The sequence below is a fragment of the Macrobrachium nipponense genome, chromosome 1 (assembly GCF_015104395.2).
Source record: "Macrobrachium nipponense isolate FS-2020 chromosome 1, ASM1510439v2, whole genome shotgun sequence".
Classification (NCBI taxonomy): Eukaryota; Metazoa; Arthropoda; class Malacostraca; order Decapoda; family Palaemonidae; genus Macrobrachium; species Macrobrachium nipponense.
Genome location: NC_087200.1, coordinates 186847436 through 186874417, shown reverse-complemented (window position 1 = coordinate 186874417; position 26982 = coordinate 186847436). Strand labels below are relative to the sequence as shown.

General features: G+C 37.1%; 1 protein-coding gene across 1 annotated transcript in view; it reads left to right on the top strand.

Annotated features, from left to right (window-relative positions):
• Window positions 1-26982, top strand: part of LOC135219929 (coiled-coil domain-containing protein 170-like) — a 43482-nt gene that overhangs the window by 1144 nt on the left and 15356 nt on the right. Inside the window, exons 2-9 of the mRNA XM_064257146.1 lie at window positions 501-625; window positions 5138-5300; window positions 6485-6652; window positions 11848-11992; window positions 12406-12578; window positions 13003-13203; window positions 18625-18762; window positions 23307-23470. Of these exons, the coding sequence (XP_064113216.1) occupies window positions 501-625; window positions 5138-5300; window positions 6485-6652; window positions 11848-11992; window positions 12406-12578; window positions 13003-13203; window positions 18625-18762; window positions 23307-23470 (1277 nt within the window). The remainder of the gene's footprint in view (window positions 1-500; window positions 626-5137; window positions 5301-6484; window positions 6653-11847; window positions 11993-12405; window positions 12579-13002; window positions 13204-18624; window positions 18763-23306; window positions 23471-26982) is intronic.

The following is a 26982-nucleotide window of genomic DNA, read 5'->3' as shown; positions in this document are numbered from 1 at the left end:
TAATTTAAGGAAATATTTTGCATCAGCAGCAATTAGAAACTATAGTAGATTCACACCAACCGTGCATCTGATGTTTAGGCCAGTCCCGTACGACGCTCCTGATTGGCTGTTGATGAGCCAATCACAAGCTAGAAACTCTCAGTCTCTCTCGAGAGTTCACATAGGCAGGATGTATATTCCACCTCTCCCGAGGGATACGTCTTTCAAAAGTATCCCTCAGGACAAGTGGAACATAGATCCTACCCATGTGAACTCGAGAGAGAGACTGGGAGTTTTCAGCCCGGTGATTGGCTAATCAACAGCCAATCAGGAGCGTCGTAAGGGACTGGCCTAGACATCGAATGAACGGTTGATGTAAATCTACTATAGTTTGAAGAGTGCAATGCAGGCTGGGTGATCTTAACACTTTTAATTCTGTCTCTCTCTCATTCTCTCTATCTGTACATCAGCATATCCTGTGAAAAGTAAGACCAACAAATTTCTCTTTTTAAATCCTCCAGGAAGAAGAGAACTCTTGTGTGACTCTCAGGGCCAATCAGAGAAGGGGCGAATACTCTTTGGGAGCTCTAACGAGGGAAAACAGACAGTATGCAGATCGTATCAACGAACTCGAAAATAGGCTCAGGTAAGCGGATGAACTATCGAGGTGACTTTGTACTTCCCCTACCCTTTGCCTCGACTTAAGTTTTACTTGAAAAGAAGAATTTATAAAGAATCCAAACACGTCTACTTTTGTTCAACTTTATAGTACTATAGATTTATTTTCCAGTGGTAACTGGGTGTCGTTTCTTCCCAGTCGATTGCACCGCTGCTGCTCCTTAGAGAAGGCTATTTTGATTTTTGCCTTCCGTATCTCTTCATTGTGGACACCAGTGCCATACTTCCGCTCTTTATGCATGACCAAATTAAGACTCATCTTAGGCTAACACTGATCTTTTTATTTCGATTTTTGCTATGAATTGTCTATAACTTAAAAAACTGATGATCCTCTGTCAACACCGTTAAAATACCACCATCTACTCCTCTGTCTTACTCATACCTGCTTAGTCTTTAGCAGGAACTTTGTTTCATTGCACGTTATCGCTTTTCTTTTCCCAGGCTAACCCCGTTTTCTCTTAATATCTCCATTTTATTTTATTTTATAGCGTACAATAATGGGCCTTAGGATCGAATGAGGTTTATTTTCTGTTAGTAGTTTTACAGCAGCTTCACTTATTCTTGTTTGCTGACATTCTAGGCTTCTTCTTTTTCTATTTTTTAGCTCCACCCACCCCACCCCGCTGTCTTTCCGCCAGTCCCTCCTTATTCCAACAACTGATCTTTTTTTCAGAATTCTCTTCCATCCCATTCTAATCGGATTTGCTACGTCTTCGAGGCCTCGCTGTTGCAATATCGTCCAATTACATGTTTTTTCTCTTTCCAGATTTTAGAAAAGTTATGTTGATAGAGAGTTCATGTCGACCAGCATCTCAGTGTATAAAAGACATTGCTGAATGAAGTAAATGATATGAAAACAAAGGGGAGGGTGGGTGGCGATTTCCAAAGTGGTCTCCTACCTTTATTTCTGCCTGAACCTCATGCCGATTTTACCGAAATCTGGAATTTTCTAGACTTGAATTCAAAGTGCTTCATACTGAAACATCAGTCTGTAAAATGAGTAATGAATTTGTGTGCGTCTGTACGCGCCAGCCTGTTCATTTTTTATGCTGGTTCTCCAACTTATAAATTTATGTTTTAATGGAATTCAAAAGTCAAGACTTAATTCATTTGAGAGGTTTCTACTTCTTTTGCTGACATGTCAGTAAACGCGCCATCGGACTTATTGCTCTTCACAGCCCCGAGAACAGGGATTACTGCATCTTCTTCCGAGGTCTGGAAAGTGCTTAGCTTCCGTTCTTCACAATTAATTGATATTTGGATAATCTACTCTAGATAGTCAGTCCATTTGACTGGTTTACTGTAGGCATTACTTAAGGTTCTTTGCAGTGTCCCTCTGGCCCTTAGCTGCAAGCACTTTCATTCCTTTTACTGTACCTCCTTTCATATTCTGTTTCTACCATCTTACTTTTCACCCTCTCCTAACACTTGATTCATGGTGCAACTGCATTGAGGTTTTCTTCCTGTTACACCTTTCAAACCTTTTACTGACAGCTTCCATTTCAGCGCTGAATGACCTCACAGGTCCCAGTGCTTGGCCTTCGGCCTAAATTCTGTATTCAACTCAACTCAGTCCATTTGGCAATCATCTATTTCCTCGAGTATACTGAAGCTGCTGCCAGGAATATTTCACCCTCGCTATTGCCTGATGATATCTAGGCCTATGTCTCTCAGAAACGTAAACATGAACAAGTACACAGGTCATCATGGGAATAAATCCACAATTGCTAATATTATTTTGACAAGCAAGACTTCATGTCATTTTTATCCGCCTGATCTGTTGTGAGAAAGAACCGAACGAACGCAGAATTACAGGAACCCCATGATCTTCTAGCGGAATAATTGCCATTTTATTTGAGAGAACAGTCTACCTGCTCAGGCTGTCTCGACTGTAACTGAACCGCTGAACTATAGTAGATTCACATCAAACGTGCATCTGATGTCTAGGCCAGTCCCTTATGACACTCCTGATTGGCTGTTGATAAGCCAATCACATGGCTGGAAACTCTCAGTCTCTCTCGAAGGTTCACATAGGCAAGGTGTATGTTCCATCTCTCCTGAGGGATACTTTTGAAAGACGTATCCCTCAGGTGAGGTGGAACGTACATCCTGCCTATGTGAACTCTTGAGAGACTAACTTTCTAGCCCTGTGATTAGCTCATCAACAGTCAATCAGGAGCGTCGTAAGGGACTGGCCTAGACATCAGATGCACGGTTGATATGAATCTACTATATAGTACATCTGTCACAGTTCAGGGTTGGATTAAAAAATAATGATTTTGTATAAGACAAATGCAAATACTTTTTACAAATACTTTTTTTTATTTCAAAAATACAAATATAAAATAAATTTTATTACTGAATCTAAATGTACAAAATAATACAAACTCAAAATATTTTTTCTGGATGCCAAAATACAAATACAAATACAATTGTATTTGATCCACCCCTTACGTCCCTATTACGAGAACACTTGTGTGTCAGTGATTCGAGAATGAGGCTAATTCAGCCATTCATTCATTCATTTTCATGGATGAATTACTTGCAGAAACAATACTCCTTTTTTTCCTTAACCCAAAAGATAGGAACCCATTGTCCATGCTTTTTGTAATTGCTATAGGAATCCACCTTTGCTTTGCAACATGTTTAGTTCGAGCCTGTTGGGGATTTTTTTAACCCGGTATGTATCCACCTTTGCAATGTGCTTTGTACAAACCCATTGGGGAATTTGTTGTTTTAACCCTGTATGTATCCACCTTTGCTGCGTGTTTAGTACAATCCCATTGTTTGTTTGTTTTTTAACTCTGTATATATCCACCTTTGTAACATGTTTAGTGCAAGCCCATTGTGGATTTTTTTTGTTTTAACCCTGTATGTATCGATCTTTGCTATGTGTTTAGTACAATCCCTTTTTTTTGTTTAACCTGTATGTATCCACCTTCGCAACATGTTCAGCACAAGCCCGTTAGGAAATTTTTTGTTTTAACCCTGTATGTATCGATCTTTGCTATGTGTTTAGTACAATCCCATTTGTTTTTGTTTTTTTACCCTGTATGTATCCACCTTCGCAACATGTTCAGCACAAGCCCATTAGGGAATTTTTTGTTTTAACCCTGTATGTATCGATCTTTGCTATGTGTTTAGTACAATCCCTTTTTTTTTTTTTACCCTGTATGTATCCACCTTCGCAACGTGTTCAGCACAAGACCGTTAGGGAATTTTTCGTTTTAACCCTGTATGTATCGATCTTTGCTATGTGTTTAGTACAATCCCTTTTTTTTACCCTGTATGTATCCACCTTCACAACGTGTAATCTTTGCTATGTGTTTAGTACAGTCCCATTTGTTTTTGTTTTTTTACCCTGTATGTATCCACCTTCGCAACGTGTTCAGCACAAGCCCATTAGGGAATTTTTTGTTTTAACCCTGTATGTATCGATCTTTGCTATGTGTTTAGTACAATCCCTTTTTTTTACCCTGTATGTATCCACCTTCGCAACGTGTTCAGCACAAGCCCGTTAGGGAATTTTTTTTTTAACCCTTTATGTATCGATCTTTGCTATGTGTTTAGTACAATCCCATTTTTTTTATACCCTGTATGTATCCACCTTCGCAACGTGTTCAGCACAAGCCCGTTAGGGAATTTTTTATTTTAACCCTGTATGTATCCACCTTCGCAACATGTTCAGCACAAGCCCGTTAGGGAATTTTTTTTTTAATTTTTTTTTAACCTTTTATATGTCTTATCGATCTTTGCTATGCGTTTAGTACAATCCCATTTTTTTTATACCCTGTATGTATCCACCTTCGCAACATGTTCAGCACAAGCCCGTTAGGGAATTTTTTTTTTTAACCCTGTATGTATCAATCTTTGCTATGTGTTTAGTACAATCCCATTTTTTTTTAACCCTGTATGTATCTACCTTCGCAACGTGTTCAGCACAAGCTAATTAGGGAATTTTTTGTTTTAACCCTGTATGTATCCACCTTTTCTGTGTGTTAAGTACAGTCCCGTTGGGGATTTTTTTCTTAACCTGGTAGTATGTATCCACATTTGCGACATGTTTAGTATAAACCCATTGGTGAATTTTTTGTTTTAACCCAGTGGTATGTATCCACCTTTGCGGCATTTGTAGTACAAGCCCGTTAGGGAATTTTTTTGTTTTAACCCTGTATGTGTCCATCTTTGTGACGTATTTAGTACAATCCCATTGGGCATTTGTTGTTTTAACCGGGTATTTCTCCACCTTTGCGACGTGTTTAGTACAAGCACATTGGGGATTACCATAAAAACATAAGCAAAAGACTGTAAATATCATGAAGATAATGACACCAAAGAAATATTGTGAATAATTCCCAGTGACTTTATTACCAGCTACCATAAATTAAATGTGACTTATTCCCTAGCCAAAATAGCGAATTTATTTCCCTGTGACGTTATCACCAGCCACCTGCTACAGAAGGCATGCTGTCTCCCTCAGGACACACATGGAGGAAAGGGAGTCGGCCGAGCAGAGGAGCGAAGCATCACAAAAGCGTCTGCTTGAGCTGATCCAGATGGTGACTGCATCCCTGAGCCTTGGAGACATGGATCCTGAGGACATCCAGGAGAAGCTATCGGCCAGGCTCGCTGAGCTTGTACAGGTTGGTTTTTCGTTGCGCAGTCACAGCTCAGCCACAGAAGACAGTAGACGTGACCTGGCTGCACGTGGTCACTATTGAGGCAATGGACGTGGATCTTTCAAGATGAAAGTATTCAGAGTTGCTCAGTCAGAGTAAAATGGAGAGATAAATCAATAAAATGCCCCCTTCTCCCAGGAGTTTGCGTCTAGTGCAAAAGATTGAGAGAAAATCTGTTTTCTGAGTCGTTATTGGACATTGTTTTGGCTATAGTAGATTCACATCAACCTTACATTTGATATCTAGGCCTGACCCTTACAACACTCCTGATTGGCTGTTGATATGCCAATCACAGGGCTGGAAACTCTCAGTCTCTCTCGAGAGTTCACATAGGCAGGATGTATGTCCCACCTCTGCTGAGAGATACGTTTTTCAAAAGAGGTGAAACATAAGGGACGGGCCTAGACATCACATGCACGGTTGATGTGAATCTACTATAGTAGCTAGATCCAAATCAAGAAAGAAATGGAGATCAACATAATCTTAAAGGAAGTGACAAACTTCTCCAAGAAGTGAAGAAATAGAGACAAGTTAAGAGGGCGTTGTGGTTGATAACAATTACACACGTGTCTGGTAAAAATTTCCAAGTAGATTCTAAACACACACACAACTATATACTATATATATATATATATATATATATATTATATATATATATATATAGATATATATATAAAGGTTTATATACTCAAACCAATACTAGTGAATGAGGACTTAAGGTTTATGGTTCAGTTTCATCAATATTTTCCTCCATTGGACATATTTTTCTAACATTTGTGCATGATATATTCTATTTGTATGTGTGTATGTACACACAACCACACACACACACACACACACACACACACATATATATATATATACTATATATATATATATATATATATATACATATATATATATAATATATATATATATATATATATGTATATATATATATATTATTTTGTCGACCAAAGCATGATTATTGAACCATAAGTAGTTAAAACTTTTCCAGTTTAAACCATGTTTTGCCACAACTACACATTATTAATCAAAGAAAACAAAAAGTGTCAAATCATCCAAGTCTGTATTTAATTCCTTGCGAAAGAAGGAAATATAAAAGGGAAACTCTCTTTCCACTCTTGACTCAATGTTCTGTTCCCAAGGAATGCGCGCACTTGCGCAGCCAAGTGGTGCAAGCGACGGAGAGCCAGCAGCAGCTCGACAGCGAAGCCTCAGCCGCCAGACAGACGGTGACACGACTCGTCAACGAACTGGATGACGAGAAGAAAACAGTTGACGAGCAAAAAGCAGCCCTCCTCGATTACAGCAAGGTAAAGAATCGGAGATTTCCCGAAAATGGCCATGCTGTAAGCGTTCGAATTTTGTTGATTTTTTAACACTCCAAAACTGTAGCTACGTTCTCACGTCAAAATATCTGGGGTCGTAGATTCATATAATAATTAGTGATATTAAAAGAACTAGATCCCAGTCGGGGTCGCTACAGAATAGGCCATATATAGCCTTCCAATGATAATATTATTAAAAACTTTGCCAATCGTAACTACTCTTATTACTTACACAAATAAACCATAGCACAAATATTCAGATATCAGTTACAATAGGTTAGCTAGTCTTATTGAATTTAGGGTTCTCCATATTCTTTCTTGTATTAATGTGTATTTCTCTCGCTTCACAGACTGTAAGTATTATTCTTTTCATATATGCATATGATAATTGAAGAATGAAATAAAGTATAGATTAATTCAGGTGAAATATCCTGACAAGAAAGATGAGTAGCCTACTATGCGCCAAAAGAACAGAGATGCTTTCCGAAGTTAATGCAACCTTGGGTCTATGGCGTGAGCAATTCGAAGATTGTTTTGAATGTGAAAGGTAAAAGAGTGGATGAGCTCAGTGACGCGGTCTTGGAGAAGGAAAGTGTGAGATTGTGAATTCTGGTAGAAATGCCTCCCTCCCAGGACCATAAGAAGAGCAATTTATAAAGTTTGGTTGGAAAGAAAGATGCCGGTAGCTGATAGCACTACGCGAGATATGCTTCAGGAGATTGGTAATTGTGTAAAGGAGAGGCGAATCCAGGTAAAAAAAGTCTCCGGGAAAAAAAGTCACATTAATCTTTCCTAGATATTGACCCCCAAGGGTTTTAACCCGGTATGTATCCAACTTTTTGACGTGTTTAGTACAATCCTGTTGGGATTATTTTTTTTAACTGGATATTTTTTTTAACTTTTTGAGTGTTTAGTACACCCTGTTTTGATATTTTTTTTTTAACTTTGGTATATCCAACTTTTCGACGTGTTTAGTACAATCCTGTTGGGATTTTTTTTTTAACCCGGCATGTATCCAACTTTTCGACATGTTTAGTACAATCCTGTTGGGATTTTTTTTTTTAACCGGTTATGTATCCAACTTTTTTATTACTGTTTAGGTTACAATCCCTGTTTGGGATTTTTTTATTTTTTTGTACCAAACGTATGTATCCAAATTTTTGACGTGTTTAGTACAATCCTGTTGGGATTTTATTTTTAACCCGGTATGTATCCAACTTTTTGACGTGTTTAGTACAATCCTGTTGGGATTATTTTTTTTAACTGGTATATATCCAACTTTTCGACGTGTTTAGTACAATCCTGTTGGGATTTTTTTTTAACCCGGCATGTATCCAACTTTTCGACATGTTTAGTACAATCCTGTTGGGATTTTTTTTTTAACCGGTTATGTATCCAACTTTTTTACGTGTTTAGTACAATCCTGTTGGGATTATTTTTTTAACCCGGTATGTATCCAACTTTTTGACGTGTTTAGTACAATCCTGTTGGGATTTTATTTTTAACCCGGTATGTATCCAACTTTTTGACGTGTTTAGTACAATCCTGTTGGGATTTTATTTTTAACCCGGTATGTATCCAACTTTTCGACGTGTTTAATACAATCCTGTTGGGGTTTTTTATTTAACCCGATATGTATCCAACTTTTCGACATGTTTAGTACAATCCTGTTAGGAATTTTTTTTTAAACCCGGTATGTATCCACTTTGCGCCATGTTTAGTGCAAGCCCGTTGGGATTATTTTTTTAACATGGTATGTATCCGCCTTTGCACCATGTTTAGTACGAGCCCGTTGGGATTATTTTTTTTTACAAGGTATGTGTCCGCCTTTGCACCATGTTTAGTACGAGCCCACTGGGGATTACCTTGAAAAAAAAATGTAAATATCTTAAAGATAATAACCACTAAGAAATAGTGAATTTTTCCTTGTGACTATTACTGGCCATCTTAAATTAATGTGATTTTTTTCCCTGTGACTTTATTACTGGCCACCGGGTTTGTAAATTGTAAGGTTTGTCTGGATGAGGGAGAGTCTCTGCAGGATTGTGTCAAAGTAACGGAAATGAAACTACTGAGTAGACCTTGGATAAGTTTTGGTAAGATTTCAGTGCAGAAAATAAGGCAGATAGCGACTGATAGAGAGGGAATAGTGCGGGTATTTCCAGAGGAAAAGGGTATGTGGATTAGGGTTTTGTGAAGAAACTAGTATGTAAGAAACTAGTATGTAAGAAACTAGTATGTAAGAAACTAGTATGTAAGAAACTAGTATGTAAGAAACTAGTATGCGCCGATACCAACTTTTTGGCCGATACCGATACCGATACCAACTTTTAAAGCCGATACCGACCTGTTCCCTCCATAGCACTGTTATTTAGCAGAATATGTATTGTTATTAAAATCATTCTTATTCTCAGGTTATTGTATATTAAAGGTTCAAAAGCTGAAAGGTCATATAACAGGGTTATATAAACAATTTCAAAGGCATAAGTTTGGCTTATATTATGGCTACCATTTGAAGACTTAACAATTTAGTTAATTAGTGCTTACTCGAATTCACTAATATATGTTTTTATTCTGAGTTTTAATATATATATATATATATATATATTATATATATATATATATATATATATATATATATATATATCGGCTAAAATAGTTAACAGACTCATTTATTTAGATTATGAAAGGTCCTGGTAATGGAGGGGTTAATCCTTTGCCTCATTACAATACATAAACTGGATCTATTAAGTAATCCAAGAAAAATGAGATACTGGTATATGAATAAAAATAAGATTAAGAAAGGACCGGAGTTTCTTTCTGAGGTATAGATCAATAAAACATTCAACTCAAAAAAAAAAGCACAAATCCCTTTGGAAGTTATAACTCATACTGGACTTGGACCATCTGAACTAAGCTAAGATTATAATTTTATCAAAGATAATATTCAATATATAAATATTCTAGAAATGAAAAGAGGTACAGAAAATTAATATTATGCCAAACTTTATTTGGTGGGCTTTGTTAATATATACATTTTAGGAAGCCTAGAAGGATTTTAAATTCCTGTACTAATGATAAAAGTATCGGCCAGAAATTCACCGATACGGATACTACAAAAACTTCCCGATACCACCGATAGGCCAGAAAAAGCTCATATGAGGATTGATAGAGGGGGATTGTTGAACCTACTTGTGTAAAAGTGGATCGCTGAAATAAGAGTGCTTTATGTTTTTTAGGCTGTCCGCTATTCAGTTCTTATGGATGGAATGATTCATAAAGTTAAGTAAAGAATATTAGCGCCCCATCGGCGTGACTGGTATGGTATTAGTGTCCCACCTCGGTGGTCGTGGTTTCGATTCTCGGCCATTCCATTGAGGAGTGAGAGATGTGTATTTCTGGTGATATAAATTCACTCTCGACGTGGTTCGGAAGTCACGTAAAGCCGTTGGTCCCGTTGCTGAATAACCACTGGTTCCATGCAACGTAGAAGCACCATACGAACAAACAATAAAGAAAATTTGGTGCAAATGCAAGGTTGCAGGCTAAGGTAATGAATCATCATGAATGCAATGTGCAATGGCTGCAGTTAAATGGTTAGATGAAAGCCAGGGACCCGAGGCACTATTAATATTATTATTAAAAGTAGTTTAAACTAAACTGAAGAATTAGAATGAATTGGTGTACCAGCTCTTTTGGTCATAGACCAAGCACTGGGACTAAATGATTTAAAATAGAAAATAAATAAATAAGAAAAAAACATGCAAAAAGCCATATGCTTCTACTCCGGAACACACTTAAACATTATACATTTACTCGCGTTTCCACCTTCACAATTAAAAAAAAAAAAGGAATGATAAAAATCAGAATAAATAAGTATTTTTTAATTCATATGTATTTATAAAATGTCCCAAGGACTTTTGTATTTTCGTTATTTATTTCCTATGTTTTATCAATAAAATTACAGTTTTTTATGGATATTAAAACTGGAATAATTGGCAATGTTGGAGATTCTGACAAAACTTCACCGGTCGATTTATTTCCTTCCGAATCTCTCTCTCTCTCTCTCTCTCTCTCTCTCTCTCTCTCTCTCTCTCTCTCTCTCTCTCTCTATGATGAACTCCATTTTCCAACACTTGCTTTCACTTGTTTTAATATATTACTTTCAGATTCTTCATTCTACAAACTCTGTCAATTATTGTCAAATACTTGTTTTCATGTATGTTATATAGTCTTATATATGTTCTTATATGAACTGCCTCTTTAGCTGCTTTATCAGCCTCTCTTTCGTATAATCCATACAACGGCCGGGATCCAATATATTTATAGGTGAGCACTTCGCTGATATAATCCTCGTGCGTAATGGATATACTTATACAAATCTAAAATTACATCAGGTTCTACATTCGTTAAATAGGTCACACTTGCAAAAATTGAACCTATGCGGTAACTATGATAGGCAAAAAGATGGATCAAGTGGTTGAGATGGCGCGATTAGATGAAGAAATAATGACAAGAGAGTAGTATGGTCAAAAGCGAATATTTAAGAAGTGCTGCAGGAAGGAGTATGAGGAGAGGGGACCTAACAATTTTGGATAGACAGGTGGAAAAGTCATTGGAACGGATGTTCCTGGATATAAAAAAAGAACGAGAGTTCAGGAAAGAAAGGTATGAATACCGCATTGCGCCTAGTGGACTTCATGCACTGCTACAAATCTGTTAATTCTGTGAAAGTTTTCTGTACTCGGGGCTCCTTCGTGAATCAGCAAAGATGGTGTGGATGTAGCGGTGACCCTTAGTGTTTTTCCGGTTTCTCTGTAGTATGTATGTGTTGAATTAAGAAATGTAGACATTAAAGTTGGTGTTTGAGGGATTTTGTTCCATCGGAGACCTTGATGAATTTTTGGGAGCATACTGCTGATAAGCATTCTGCTTAGGTCTAGTCATGTCAACCAGGTGCTGGTCGTACCAAAGGTTTGCCACAGGGTTCTTTGGTGTTTCAACTGTTAATTAAGGAATACATTTTTTTGTGTGTGTCTGGGATCCACCCCGTTAGGAAAAATTACCAGACACACAAACACACATATGTATATATATCGCATCCATAAGCACACCATACACACTTCGTCCGAAGGCCGTCAATGCAGTTTGATGACAGTCATTTCCTTATGTGGGAGCAGGAAACCGACGACCTTAGGACGAAGTTACGAGCGGTGGAAGAGGAGGTGAAGAGCGTTCGGGAGCGCCTTCACAACACCAATAAGTCTTACAACGCTACGCTCGAGGAACTCCATAGCACTGAGAAGCAACTCCAGATGGCGAAAGGTCAGTTTCTCTCTCTCTCTCTCTCTCTCTCTCTCTCTCTCTCTCTCTCTCTCTCTCGTTCTTGTTATTAAATAGTTCTTGAATTTTCTGTGGAACAACGAGATATTCTTGTTTCCAATGATAATTATAACTTTCGAGTTTATTCAAAAGCTCTCTGTTAGACAGTCATGAACAAGCCAATGCTAAGGCCTTTAATGCTTCTAAAAAACTTTCTCTCTCTCTCTCTCTCTCTCTCTCTCTCTTCTCTCTCTCAGCAACTACCCTTCTTATTTAAATGTTTCTCTGGCTTGTCCTAAGATGATCACGGGCATCTATGAACGTTGACGATGATTACGTATCAAATAGTAGTCCTACCCAACTTAATTATAGTAAGTTGTATTTAACCACGTTCTTTCTTCGTATTGTTTCCCCAGACGAATTGTCCCTATCCGATCACCGCCGTCAGCAGAGTGACGTCGAAACCCGCGGCGTCCTCACCACCGTCTCTGCTCTGTTGTCGTCTCCCGAGAATCGAATTCCGGCGGAACTTCAACCCATTACTGACCGCATACAGACGCTTGTCACCGCCAACCGCGAGGCTGCCGAGGTAAGGCTGAGACACACACACACAGAAAAGCAACAAGAATATATTCTATAGTCTTGTTGCTTTCTTTCTCATTCTATTTCAACGGCCTTATTAGCTAAACTAGACCTGGGAGGAATAATAGAAGGAGACCGCATATTTTGTCTTGGTTGAAGCAAGATTCTGACAGACCAATCGGCAGTGTACTTAAAAATTTTCTTTTGAAGTCATTTGCAATGATAACGATATATTCCAGATGGTAAGACTAGTACTAATGAATCAACCAACTACCGGCAAGTCAGGAGAGTCGAATATTTAGAGTAAAGAATGAGATGCTGCTTCTGTATGCTCATTCAGTGACAATAATGCAGATTATATGTTGCTGCAGAATTTATATTAACTATTTCCAAACTCATTTTTTGTTCTGCCCACCCACCTCTCATTTTAGCACATAGAGCGCCTAACGACTCAAGTAACGAGCCTGGGAGAGCAGTCGAGAAGGCAGTCGGAGCTGTACGAGACGGCCGTCAAGAGGGGACGCCAAACCGAGGCCGACTACCACTCTCTGACGTCGCGATGCCGACAGCTGGAAGCTGACAGCGCTGCTGCCGAGGCAGCCAGGGAGAACTTGGCCATTGAGAACGAAAAGGTAAGGCGAAGGACGAGGAGGTTCTTTCACTCCCGGCTTGACAACCACAGTTGTTGCCATGAAATCTTCCATACGTCATCTTCTCTCTCTCCTTTCGTTTGTCGACGTAATCTGCTTCCTTGAATATGTTAAAGTCTTTAGGTCGGGAAATATTCTTTGCCTGAAACAAATAACACTTAGTGGCAGACCGTCATATTATACTGTATATTGATCCAGTAAAGCCAAGCTTTGATTGCTACCAAATGGTCATTTTATCATCATATACAACCACCTATTCGCTGAAATATTGATTTTATGGAGCTTAATGAGTGACTATAGAACTTTAAAGAATGCTCATTAATTATTCAACTGCCTTGTTTATTCCACCATACTAAAAAAAAAAGCATTATTTTTTGTGAGGGGACTTTGAAGGATCCTCTATCCCTCTTATGGCTTTTCTGGTGATGTTCTTATTTCCCAATGTTATCCATACATTAAGGGGTCGGTTGCCTGATGCGCCTTCTCCACTACCTTTTATCCTCCACTAAACCTCTTCTCACCATATCTTCCTTCACTTTATCTTGTCATCTAATTCTCTGTCTCCCTCTCAATCTTCTTCCTCTAACAGGTTCCACCCAAGCCCTCTTCACTCCCTCCTCGTCATCCATCCTCAACTCATGCCCATACCATCTCAATCGTGACTCTCTTATCACCTCTGTAATCTTCACTAAGCCTGCCCTTCTTATTTCATCATATTCCAATCTCTCAAGCAGCGATATTCCCATAATCCACCTCAGTATTCTCATCTCTGTTTTCTCAAGCTTTACCTGTTCTTTTCTGGAACCCATGTTTCTAATCCATACATTAACACTGGTCTTATCATGGTGCTATAGATCTTGACTTTTAGCTTGAGTGGCATTTTCTTATCACATACTACTTCAGCTACCTTTCTCCACTTCCCCAATGCAGTTTTTATCCTACTGTCAACTTCAGCCTTACGTCATCCCTCTTGGGTTAAAGTAGGTCCTGAGTATTTAAACTTTTCCACCTGTTTCATAATCGAGCCTCTTCTTCCTTGTATTACTACACAGTCTCTAGTTTCCTTACTGCTCACCAAAACCTTTGTTTTATTTACATTCACCATTTAAGCCATCCATCTCTAAAGACTCCTGCCACTCTCCAACCTTCTCTCTTCACTTCTGTATCCGGTATCTCCGACGCTGGTCCCTCCACCCTCTGTACTTCCCCCATCTCCTCTCTCTCATTTTCAGTATTTAATAGTTGTTCAAAATACTCTTCCGTCGCTTCTTAATGTCTTCATCCCTATACGTACAATGTATTTCCATCTCTATCCTTGATGACACTCAATTTACCCACATCCTGTCTGCCTTTTCCGCAAGTTTGAAATCTTATAGATACCCTTTTCTCCTTCTCTTGTTCCTAGTCTTTCATTCAACTGCTCTACCACCCTTCCAATAGCCATACGTACCCTCCTGGTGATGTTGCAGTTGTCAGATACTACTGTTTTTAGGTTGCGTTTGCTCTGGCTCGATACCACTTAGAAATAACCCATAGAATTATTCTTCATGTTTTCGAAAAGCTCTTTGTTATTATGGTGATTACTTGAGTCAGCTGGTTTTTATAGGTTCTGTGTAGGTATATCCGAATCCTACAATTACTTAAATAAATATATATATTTATATTATATATAATATATATTAAATATTATATATATATATATGTATATATATATATATATATATATATATAATTCTCTATATATATTATATCTTAGTATATATATTATATATTTATATATGTATATATAATATATATATAGATATGAATAATGGTATAATATTATATTATATATATATAAATACTATATATATATTATATATATTGTATATTGATAGATATGCATGAATATATATGGTATACGTGCGTGTGTGTGCACTTTAAACATTAGCCCAGTCCTGGACAATTTTTTTTCTTTTTTCATTTTGTACCTTCACTATTGAACGATTATAGGAAAATTTAGAGACTAGAAATGCGGGAAAATTAATCAGGGTGACAAAAGGCAGCATGAACAATCAGAAAAAAAAATGTCACCGGGAATGTAGACGGATAAAATAACAGCGTAGAAACTCCACAAGGTCTCTCTCTCCCATTTCCAATGAGAGAGAGAGAGAGAGAGGCGTTCACTTTAAAATTCTTTTTAAACCCGACCTTCTCAGCCTGAGGGGAATTCGTGAATCAATGTTCTTTCGAGACCACAAATATTGATAACAACACATCGAATGCCAAAATCATAATGGCCAAAGTAAAGGTCTGCCTTCGTTTACTGAGCAATTATATTCGGTTGTTTGTTGAGTAAGAATCTTCCTGTAGCTGTTAACTTATTTGGGAACAAGGGCAGAGAAATTGACCGCAAATGTAACTCATCTTTAAGTCTAACACATATTTGCCTCTTTATATCGTTGATATATATATATATATATATATATATATATATATATATATATATATATATATGTGTATAACAGAATCACGAAAGTTATGAATGTGATAAATCCATAAATAAAGATAAATGCCACGAAGGAAAAATAAACGAAGGAGTCTGCGAGATCTTTCGGCTTAAAGCCCTTTACTGAAGCAGATACTGAGGAAAATAAACGAAGGAGTCTGAGAGATCTTTCGGCTTAAAAGCCCTTTACTGAAGCAGATACTGAGGAAAAATAAACGAAGGAGTCTGCGAGATCTTTCGGCTTAAAAAGCCCTTTACTGAAGCAGATACTGAGGAAAAATAAACGAAGGAGTCTGCGAGATCTTTCGGCTTAAAAGCCCTTTACTGAAGCAGTAAAGGGCTTTTAAGCCGAAAGATCTCGCAGACTCCTTCGTTTATTTTTCCTTCGTGGCATTTATCTTTATTTATATGTATATATTATATATATATATATATATATATATATATATATATATATATATATATATTTATATATATATATATATATACTATATATATATATATATATATATATATAATAATATATATATATATATATACATACACATATATACTATATATATATATATATATATATATATATATATATATATATATATTATATATATATATATATATATATATATATATATATATTATATATATGTAAATGAGAGGGAGAGAGATACACACGCGCGACACACACACACACACACACACACACACACATATATATATATATATATAATTATTTATTATATATATCTATATATATATATATATATATATATATATATTTATATAATATATATATAGTATACACACGAGCACACACACACAACACACACACACACCCACATTATATATATATATATATATAATATATATATGATATATATGTGTGTGTGTGTGTGTGTGTGATATTTATAAACTCGTATATAAATGACGATAAATGTAAGTATCTGTGTGTTTGTAGAATATGACAAATTTCCTCGTAAGATACCTAGTCCGCTTCTTGTGGATGTAATCTCTCAGTAAGTCCAAAGAGGTTTATTTGCCACCGTCAAATTCAGGGAAGGTATATAGTTTCCTCTGTGAAATGGAATAGAAAAGACTGGGCATTCATATTTTCTTATTAAATAACTTTGCTTGGAAAATCTAAAAAGGCTACACAGTTCTCCTAATTCGATTCTGTATCACAAGAACATAGGGAATAAATAGACAGTCTGATATGATGGATGCCAATTCAGTGTTTAGAACAAGAAATCGAATCAGGCAGAGAATGACTATTGGTAGACTTCCCAAAGATGAACGTATTGGATTATGGGGATATCGCTGCTTGAGAGACTGGAAAATGATGAAATAAGAAGAAGGGCAGGCTTGGTAAAGATTACAGAGGTGATAAGAGAGTCACGACTGAGATGGTATGGGCATGTGTTGAGGATGGATGACGAGGAGGGAGTGAAGAGGGCTTAGGAGGAACCTGTTAGAGGAAGAAGATCGAGAGGGAGACAGAATTAGTTAGCGAGATAAAGTGAAGGAAGATATGGAGAGAAGAGGTTTGGTGGAGGATGATGCCTTTGATAGAAGGCAATGGAGGAGGAGAAGACGTATCAAGCAACCGACCCCTTAATGTAGGGATAACGGTGGGAAAGAAGAAGAGGATGAGCGTATTATAGATGACAATGACAGTTGTACTTACATAGATTCCATCGTCTTTGATGACTCGTATGGCCTAGCGGGCAGCAGCCTTGCCTTGTAAAGGACTAAGGCAGCGTTTCTCAACCTGTGCGCCCCGTGAGGTGCTCAGGTGCGTCCCAAGGAATAGGAAAATTATATTCTAATGTTTAAAATATCTGTAATTATTTTCAGACATTTAGGTTATTGCCTTTTTGTTTCAAAAATTAAAGTGAAAAAAGTTTTAAATATATATAAATTTAAATGAAATATTTAATGCTTTTTAGTCCTCCTTTAGATGTGTGATTTTTGTTTCAAAAATCTTTTAAAAAACAACATACATTTAAGAAAAAAAGTTTCAATTTTGGTACACAATTTTTGAGAGTTTCTTTTCATCTTTTGATGCCAGAGTTTTCTTATTGAAAGACCTGGGTTCGATCCTGATGTGATTCAGGAAGTCAATGTTAACGTTACCATTCATGTGATGTTAAGAGAATGAACCATACTTCAAGAAGATTCTTATTTCTACGACGTATGCCCAGTGGCATAGCTGGCATTCCATCTGTTGAGGTGCCTAGTAGGTGTACCCAAGATATAAAAGTTCCATATTTTGTAATATTTAAGACAAATTTTGCGGTGCCATCTTTTAATGGGCAATTCCCACTTAACATAATGCAATTCCCCTATATAGTTTCCTGTAAGTTTTATATTTTGCAATACCACCCGAGTACCATAATATCAGCCGTGGTGAATGACGTTTGTGTAGTAATCAGTAGGGTGGAAAAGGGAGGTATAATACCACAGCCAATGCCATTCATCCAGGGGGGGCTTTCCCCTATACGTACCCATACCGGTTCCGGGTTGCCTGTCGTGCTGTACTTTACTTTGCAAGTTTTTTTTTTTTTTTTTTTTTTTTTGCACAATAAATTTTTTTCCCTCTTTGGGGGCCAAAGAAAGTTACACAAAAATAATGTGCCGACTCTGTAATTTGTAAAATATACAATTCTCGAACGTGTATATCCACGTATAAATGAAGGAAAATCATAGTAATAGTAATTAGTAAACCTGTATTTGAAATTACAGAGCAATTTTCAATTCATTTTCAGCTCTTACTGTATGCAAATGTATCAAATACTGTAATGTAAATTTCAACTGGGGGTTGAGGACGGCCAAATTATGTGACTGGCCGCCCCTCCCCCATTGCGACGCCACTGCGTAAGCCTGCGAAGTTCGCCTTATTAACCGTGTGGACTTTGCAGTTAAGCCGCGTGTTGGGACGTGTCACGGAAGCGCTGAGGCTGTCGGAGATGGGCCACGAGGTGACGAACGACGTCGAAATGATCATCTGTCGGTGTCAGCAGCTGGCGAAGCTCGAGGGGGAGAAAATCGTCGACAAGGTAGGTTTCTCGTACGATCGACTCGCGTATATTCTTGTGTGGCTGTGTCAGTGACTCGTCAGTGCTATCACAGTTTCTTTATGAAACCAACTTTACTGGCTAGAAAAGGGTTATCGAACTTGATGAACAGAACTTAAATAGTAAAGAGTTCTTCTGAAGTGTTACATCTCTTATAACTATTCACTTTCATTGTCGTGAAAATGATGAATCTGTTCATGTTTGTTTGTTTTTATCTTTGTTTCTTTTATTATAAATAAATTTGCCAAATCGCAATTCTAATAAGGTATTGCTATTGTAAGTGTAACTTCATTTTCAATGTAAATAATGTTTCATGTAAAAAAAATAATAATAAAAAGATAAAGGAAAAAATAAACTCATACTACAATTACGGTCGTGTCGTGACCGCCAACATTGAAAGCAATTGAATTGATATATATATATACATACATATATATATATATATATATATATATATATATATATATATATATATATATATATATATATATATGAGGCACAGAAAGAATGGGAGCATCCAGAAAACATCCAGGTATGAAAATACTATGCTTCTCCAAATGGAACTTTACATGTTATTATTATTATTATTATTATTATTATTATTATTATTATTATTATTATTATTATATGGCATTCCTGCTGTTTTGTTGTAATTACTATGCTTGTCATTAACATTACAAAAATTGTTTCCTCACTATTATTATTATTATTATTATTATTATTATTATTATTATTATTATATTATTATTATTATTATTATTATATTATTATTATTATTATTATTATTATTATTATTATTATTATTATTATTATTGACAATAAATCCATCAGCGTGCATGAAATCTGGCCCCATCATATAAATGGAGAGAGAGAGAGAAAGAGAGAGAGAGAGAGAGAGAGAGAGAGAGAGAGAGAGAGAGAGGGTTTAAACGTTCCGAATTGTTGGGGGGGGGGGGGGGTAATTTGAGCGAAATGAGCTTTTATACGAAGTTGATCTAAAGCTAATATCTCATTAATAACCTCATTGAATTTTAATTGAAATATTGCTTTGCAATTCCCGTAACTGTTTTGCAACTGCTGTGTTTTTAATGAGTTTACTTAATTAGCCCTTTATGAAATTCTAATAAAACATTGATGTGCTGGGTGGCCTTCCGTGTGTTTGATGATCCACATGTACTGAGTGATGACGTCCATGAGTTTGTGTGGGACTGCATATGTATGTATGCATGTATATATATATATATATATATATATATATATATATATATATATATATATATATGTGTGTGTGTGTGTGTGTGTGTGTGTGTGTGTGGTGTGTGGTGTGTGTGTGTGTGTGTGTGGACGTGTTTAGTGCGTGTAAAAATTAAAACAAAATTGGATGCAAATGTCAGCATGCGCTTAAATATAGAGCATAATCATGTGTTCATATGCATACGCGGATTTATACATATCTGTACTTGTGTATGTTTGCCTCTGTTTGAATTTGCATCTAAGTATTGTTGCTGGACACTTGCAGGAATAACAAGTACTGTAAAATCATCCTATAGTTAATCGTATTCGTTATTTTACTGCTGTGTTCAAATAGCGAGAGGTAGACTAAGGTCCTTTCCATATGAATTATGTTCATGTGTTCGTGCATATCGAAATGATATATCATTATTATTATTATTATTTTATATTGAAGCACTCACTGAAATAGCTGGTATAGTGTAAATAAATACCCCAGGATGTACTAGATTTTCCCCTTTGAAGAGTTGTCTGGTGTTATAAGGAGACTGAGGCAGTGACCTCTGTGTCCCTCTGAACTGAAACTTGAAATATCCGTGTAATCCTTATAGGCAGCTGAAGAGGTCCATGTAAGTATGGCAATGGGAAAGGACACCGAACACAGCGCGTGATGGGTTTTGGACCAAATCAACATCACGTTGGCCTGTTACTCTATGAATAGATTAATAAATTAATGGAGGAAAGACAGACGTATCCGTGGACGAAGTTAATTTATTAATTTATTGCAGACGGCGCGTTGCTGTGCGCTATATGAGACGAAGCTTTGAAACTTTGTTTTGTTTGTGTTTTCTTTCTCTCTGCGTGTGCAAGACTGTAGTAGTAGTACGATGTCCTGTTATTTGTTAGGGGAAGATGTCAACAGCTTTCTGTTGAGGTTGATGTTGCTTAGTAGTGTTTAGAAGTTGTGACAAAAGTAGACAATACTGAAGCTGCCTTTCGAGGACAGAGTGGCCTCAGTCTCTTGTCTCCGCTTCTTTCTCTTAATTTTGTGTTGCATCTATTTATCTCATTGCCTCGTTCCCTCTGTTTTGTAAGTAATGACAGATGTGTCTTCAATGCACTGACCAGAGTAGCTAAGTTGCAATAGTGATTATTGATCGTCACATGACTGCCTAGAGATATCACTTAATTGAAGATTTTAAGAAGAATCAAACTGTTCTTTAGGATAAAGTAATTCATCTCTTTTTTACGATAATACTTGAGGTTTTTGCAGCGTGCCTTCGGTCCCTAGCTGCAACCCCTTTCGTTCCTTTTACTGTACCTCCTCTCGTATTCTCTTCCATCTTACTTTCCGGCCCTCTCCCGACGATTGATTCATAGTTCAACGTGCGAGGTTTTCCTCCTGTTACACCTTTCAAACTTTTTACTGTCAATTTCCGTTTCACCACTGAAAGACCTCATAGGTTCTAATGCTTGGCCTTTGGCCTAAGTTCTATATTCAATTCAATTTAGGATGAAGTACAGTGCCAGTGAAATGATACATTGGATATTATGCAGGATGCACAGGTGATTTAGGCCTCCGATGTTGTGTAGATAAGCCAAGAGGCCTCGGGCTGGAAAAGAATAACAATACTTTTAATGTCGGCTTAACTCATTATTTTGTGGATTTCTCGTATAAAAACTGATGGCAAACATGAGACTTCCCGAACATAGAATAAAGTGTTCTTCATGCGGTGATGAGCCTGCTTCTTAAAAAAAAAAGGACAACTGTGGTATTCTTGTAGAAAGATTGGATGTTCTTTATTTTTTCACTATACCAGTAGGGCAACTGGAGACATCATGCACTTTAGCCTCTTTCCTTGTTGAAGATTGTAAATTTTAGCTGAACTATCCTACTTCGCATAATCATGAGTATCTTTCATGAATCTGTCTACATTGTTTATGGCATTCTTTCAGTGATGATAAAGGTTCCTTGCGGAAGAGAGATAATATTCAAGAAAAAGAAGAAACGAAAAATGCACTGCAGTTTCTTCAGCGCAATCTAGTTTTCTGTACAGTGTATAATGCTTTATAAAACCATCAGCTATAACTGGCAGCTCTCTGGTTGCTCACCAGATGCAGTAGAGTGACGGTGCGTCCCATGTTTCCGGAAATCACTGTCAGATGCACGATCCATGGCTAACTTTATCCTTAAATAAAATGAAAACTACTGAAGCTAGAGGGTTGCAGTTTGGTCTGTTTGATGATTGCAGGGTGGATGATCAATATACCATTTTGCAGCCATCTAGTCTTAGTAGTTTTTTTTTTAGATATGAGGGCGGACGGACGGGCAGACAAAGCCAGCACAATAGTTTTCTTTTGCAGGAAACTAAAAGGGACCTGAATGAGAGGTGTCAATGTCAAAGAAAACGTCTGATCTATAGAGACCATTAACTGCAAATCAAAAGCAAGTAGCAAATATTATAATTGTATCAGCTATGATAAGAGCTTTGTGATTGATAAAAGAGATTTCAGGGGAAAATTTCACTTATAGCATTTCAAAATGCCTCAGAATCAGGTCCCTGAAAGATATGTAGTTCTGTACTGTAGCTAAAGTTGCTGAAATGTCATCTTGCAGTCGTTGCATTTCCCTGTATTTTTCTGTCCATTCTTTCATAGATCTGAATATTAACTGCAGTAGTTGAGCTGTATGAGTAACATCTGGAACTATATGTCTACGTGGGATGTTCGTATGTGTATTGCAGGTGATCTTGCAGCCTTCTTTGTTATTGCTTTGGTTGTCATCCTTTGCTTTTTCATATTCTATTTTCTTTCACAGGAACGTAACAATTTTGCCTGACTACGTTTTCTGTTTGGACAGCAACGAGTCTTGCACTCTTGAAATACTTCCAGTCGTTGTAGATTCAGCTTTTCACGTATATTTAGTGGGAGTTATTTTTGTTTTTTTGTTTTTTGTCATGGGCTGCTTTCTGTTTTCAAACAAGCAGTCTCAGAACCAACTGCTCCTCTGTTTAAATAAAACCATCTCAATTTGAGTGAACTTAATTTTGATAGAAAAAAACTGAATTGTTTTACGTTGACCATTTTTCGTTACATCGTCTTAGGAGCCTCATTTTTATATAAATATATATTAATACCTTTCGTAAATCATATTGTCTCAAACTATCTAAAAGTAACTGCCTTTTAATTCTACAAAGGTCATTCCATTTTCTATGCTGGATTATTAATGCACAGATGGCGCTCTTTCCTCAGAAAGTTGGCATTTTCTGAAGATAATTCCTTTTTCAACTTTCCAGACGACGACTGTCTACCAACTGCAGAGGAAGGTTAAGAGCCTCCGAGAGGCAGTAGATCGTAAGGACCTCCACGTGGATATGCTCAGACGCAAACTTGCCATGACAGAGGATGCAGCGAGGGCGTCTAGACATTTAGAGGAGGAGAGGGACGAACTGATAGCGAAGTGAGTGAAGTCCTAGTTAGCCATAGACTGAGATTTTCAAGAACTGCTCCTTGAATTTCTCCGTTGGCATGTATGAGTCATGTTTACTGTCATTCTTACATTTTTTCATAACTAGCTTGTTAGTAACTATAACGCGCTTTATGGTTTTTGACTGATTATAGGTCAGTGTCAACTATCATCAACATTAACTTGCCAAAAGAACCAACATTAAGTTCTTTGATAACGAGGAATTTATGTTATCATATGAGCATCTGTATTTAGTTTTTATCTCCACAGATAATTAACTGCTATTTCCTTTTAGTTTAGGCTTTTTATGCTGCAGCTGTTCAAATTTTAAGTGAAAAGTTATTTTCAAAAATTAGTCCAACATTACTTCCTTTCAGTCTATTTTACCTTAGCAGAAAACTGGTCTGAATTATTCTTTATGTCTTCTCTTCATAGTCCGTAGGCTAAGTAGGCTCACCGTGTGCCAACCCCCCTCACCCCCTATAAGATTGACAAAAGTATACATGGAAATTCTAGTATTTGATCTATATAGTATTTTCATTTTTCATGGTACCACCAAAAATATAGACTCACACAACACGTTGGTTGTTGAAGTTAGGTGTTGCACGAGATTTTGCCAGTGTCACTTTTGGAATAGGGAGAACACAAATTAACATAACTGTGGACTGAATGATCACAAGGAAGTGATTCACCTATCAAAATGTTTGTCTTGAGCTTTTCTTTACGGTAGTATGGTTTGATATGCAAATTCATCTGGAATGGGGTCAACAGAGGTCAAAGGGTCATAACTTTTAATTAATGCTTAAAACCTGACATCCCAGTGTATATGTAGCCACTGTAGCACTGAACTAGAATATTATTCGGCTAGCAGCCTACAGTATGCTTCAGACCGTTGCTGAATAACCACTGGTTCTATGCAACGTAAAAACACCATATAAACAAACAAATATGCTTCAGAGACACTCCTCTGCACATTTAACCCACTAATGAACAAAGGTCGTTTCAGAAATGCAAGGAAAATTGGTAAGTCTGTAGGGGTAACAGTTTAAATGATTATAAGCAACGTATGCCACAACAAATCAACATCTGTGATGAAGTTGATACTTTATTACACTAATAGATTTCTGATTATCCTTTAAATTATTAAAAGGGATGACATAGGCACCCTCTATCATATACCACCAGTTGTTGTACAAAATAACATTGGGCATAAAGTGTGCACCTTTTCAACTGAGTGTTTATCAACTTTGGTGGTTAAGAAAAGACTGATGTAGTGGCGTAGATGCGTAGTCCTTGACCACTCTTCACTTGATATACGCACGCATTGCCAGATCTCACAAGATTCCTTGCTTTCATCTGTGATTTAACCGGATCCAGCTAGGTGCTAGAAATTATCCTATTATTAAGACCTCAGGTTTGTAGCTATGAAAAATACAAATTATCTTCGAAAATTTGTCATTTTGCTATTCTCTGACATAGCATCCTCCTCATCTATAACCTTCTCAAGTATGTTAGTCAAACTTGATGGCAATGGAGTTCCCTTAAACCATGGGGGTTCCATTCTTCCATTGTTCATCATCCATCTATGATCCCTAGTTGGATGGGGGGTTTCTGACTTTGGAGAGTGTGCTGTCTTCCATATTCCAACTTGATAATTCACTCTCCTGGTGTGTTCCAGAAGGAAAACTTGTGGTGGAGGAATTGCTGAAATATCAATATTTTTCTTTGAGTCCAACATTTTCCTGGGCCACCACATTTTGGAACAAATATTTCATACCTATGGTAGTCAACCTCTTTATCTTTCTATTCCTACTACATTGTACATGTGGATTCCTCTTGACAGAGGAAGAGGTAATCAGTAATCTCCCAAGCCATTTGAAGAGGTACTTCCTGATGCTTAAGTTTTCTCTGAAGTATTGCAGTTGAAAAGTGAAGCACCAGAAGGGTTATGTACAAATTGTGGAGTAAGAACATTAGAAGCCTCTCGTGCAATAGCAAGGGCAGTTTCTAGTTCAAGAGAAAAAGAATAACTTTCAGCATGCCCAAGTTTGTTCATGATTATTGAGTTGAGCACTACTGAAGAGATGATGTAGAATCGTGCAGACTAAAATGTGCTTTGGCAATTTCCATTCTCCTCTGGTTGCTGCACAACAGATGTGTTGAACAAGAAACAAGATGCTCTGTCTACTCTGACTCTGGAAACAAGACTTCTTCCCAACTTGTTCCCATTTTTATATGGGGGACTCTGGAAACAAGACATTACCACTAATCAGAATCAGGAGGAACTTCTACAAACTATCAGGTACTAAATTTTCTTTTGCTTGTAGTATCAGGTATCAGGTACTGGATTTTCTATTGCTTGTAGATATACAGCAGTGGTGGCCATAGCATGTCATTGGCTTGAAATAAGGCATCTTTGATTATCTATTGTAAATGATTGGCTAGCCCTTTGCACGCAATACCTGTTATTTAACAGCAGTAGCAAGATCAAGGTAATTTGTGAATACCAAGGCACCTGGTATTCCCACCCTTTCTATCAAGGGAAACAATACGTACTCAGTTTTTCTGAATACGCTTCATGTTTTTCCAATCTTGTTTTTAATGTTTCTGTTCTTTAGGTAGGATTTGCCAAACGTGTCTTCGATAAGTGTTTTATGTACAGGCCTGTAAGGTCAGTAATTTTCATTATTTGTTTGCTAATAACCAGCTTCTGGCCAGCAATCTCACATAACTTTGTGTAATAAAGTTTATGTGCTTGTTCACAATAGTATTTGCCTTCTTAATCAGTACTTTGCCATGTTGATCTGTCATAGTATTTCTTGTGGCAATGTTTATGATATCATGCCTCAGAAGTGAATAGATTGTATCCTTGAATACACCTGGCAAGTTCTCCATCTCCTCTCTCCTCTGCTATAATGAGGATTTTGCCCCCACCACCAAGGGGAAAAGAACGACAGACCCTCGCTGGTCTAAGATCCATTAACTAAAAATTTCTTTCATCTATAGCCTTCACAGTAGCTGCAGTTCTGTTCAAGTAATATCTTGTCTAATATACTGCAGTGACTATGATGCCTACACTTACTGCCATCAGTATGGTTACTGACAGGTTTGAGACAGTCTAAATTACCAGTGAATCACTGGGTAGCATTCGCTCATGATGGTAACCTTGATTTTTCCTTACCTCATCAGGAATTTGCCCACAAAGGACATCTCACTAATTTGCTGACCTCTGACCTGGGAGGTTTATACTGTTGCTAATCCTTGACCTCACAGATGACATTGAATTGTTCCTCGGGATTTTGAAGGTCAGCAAAGTAGATAAAGTTTGTGGTTTTTGCTGCACTATAGTGAAGGATGCAAACAGTCACTGTCAGGTGATGACTTTTCAAGGTTAGCCTTTCTCTTTGGCATTCTGGTCATATCTGGTTGTAGAGACGGCTTGAAAGAAGCATGAAGGATAGCTATCAGCTACTCTCAATTGTAAGAAGAACTCCATTGTAAGAACT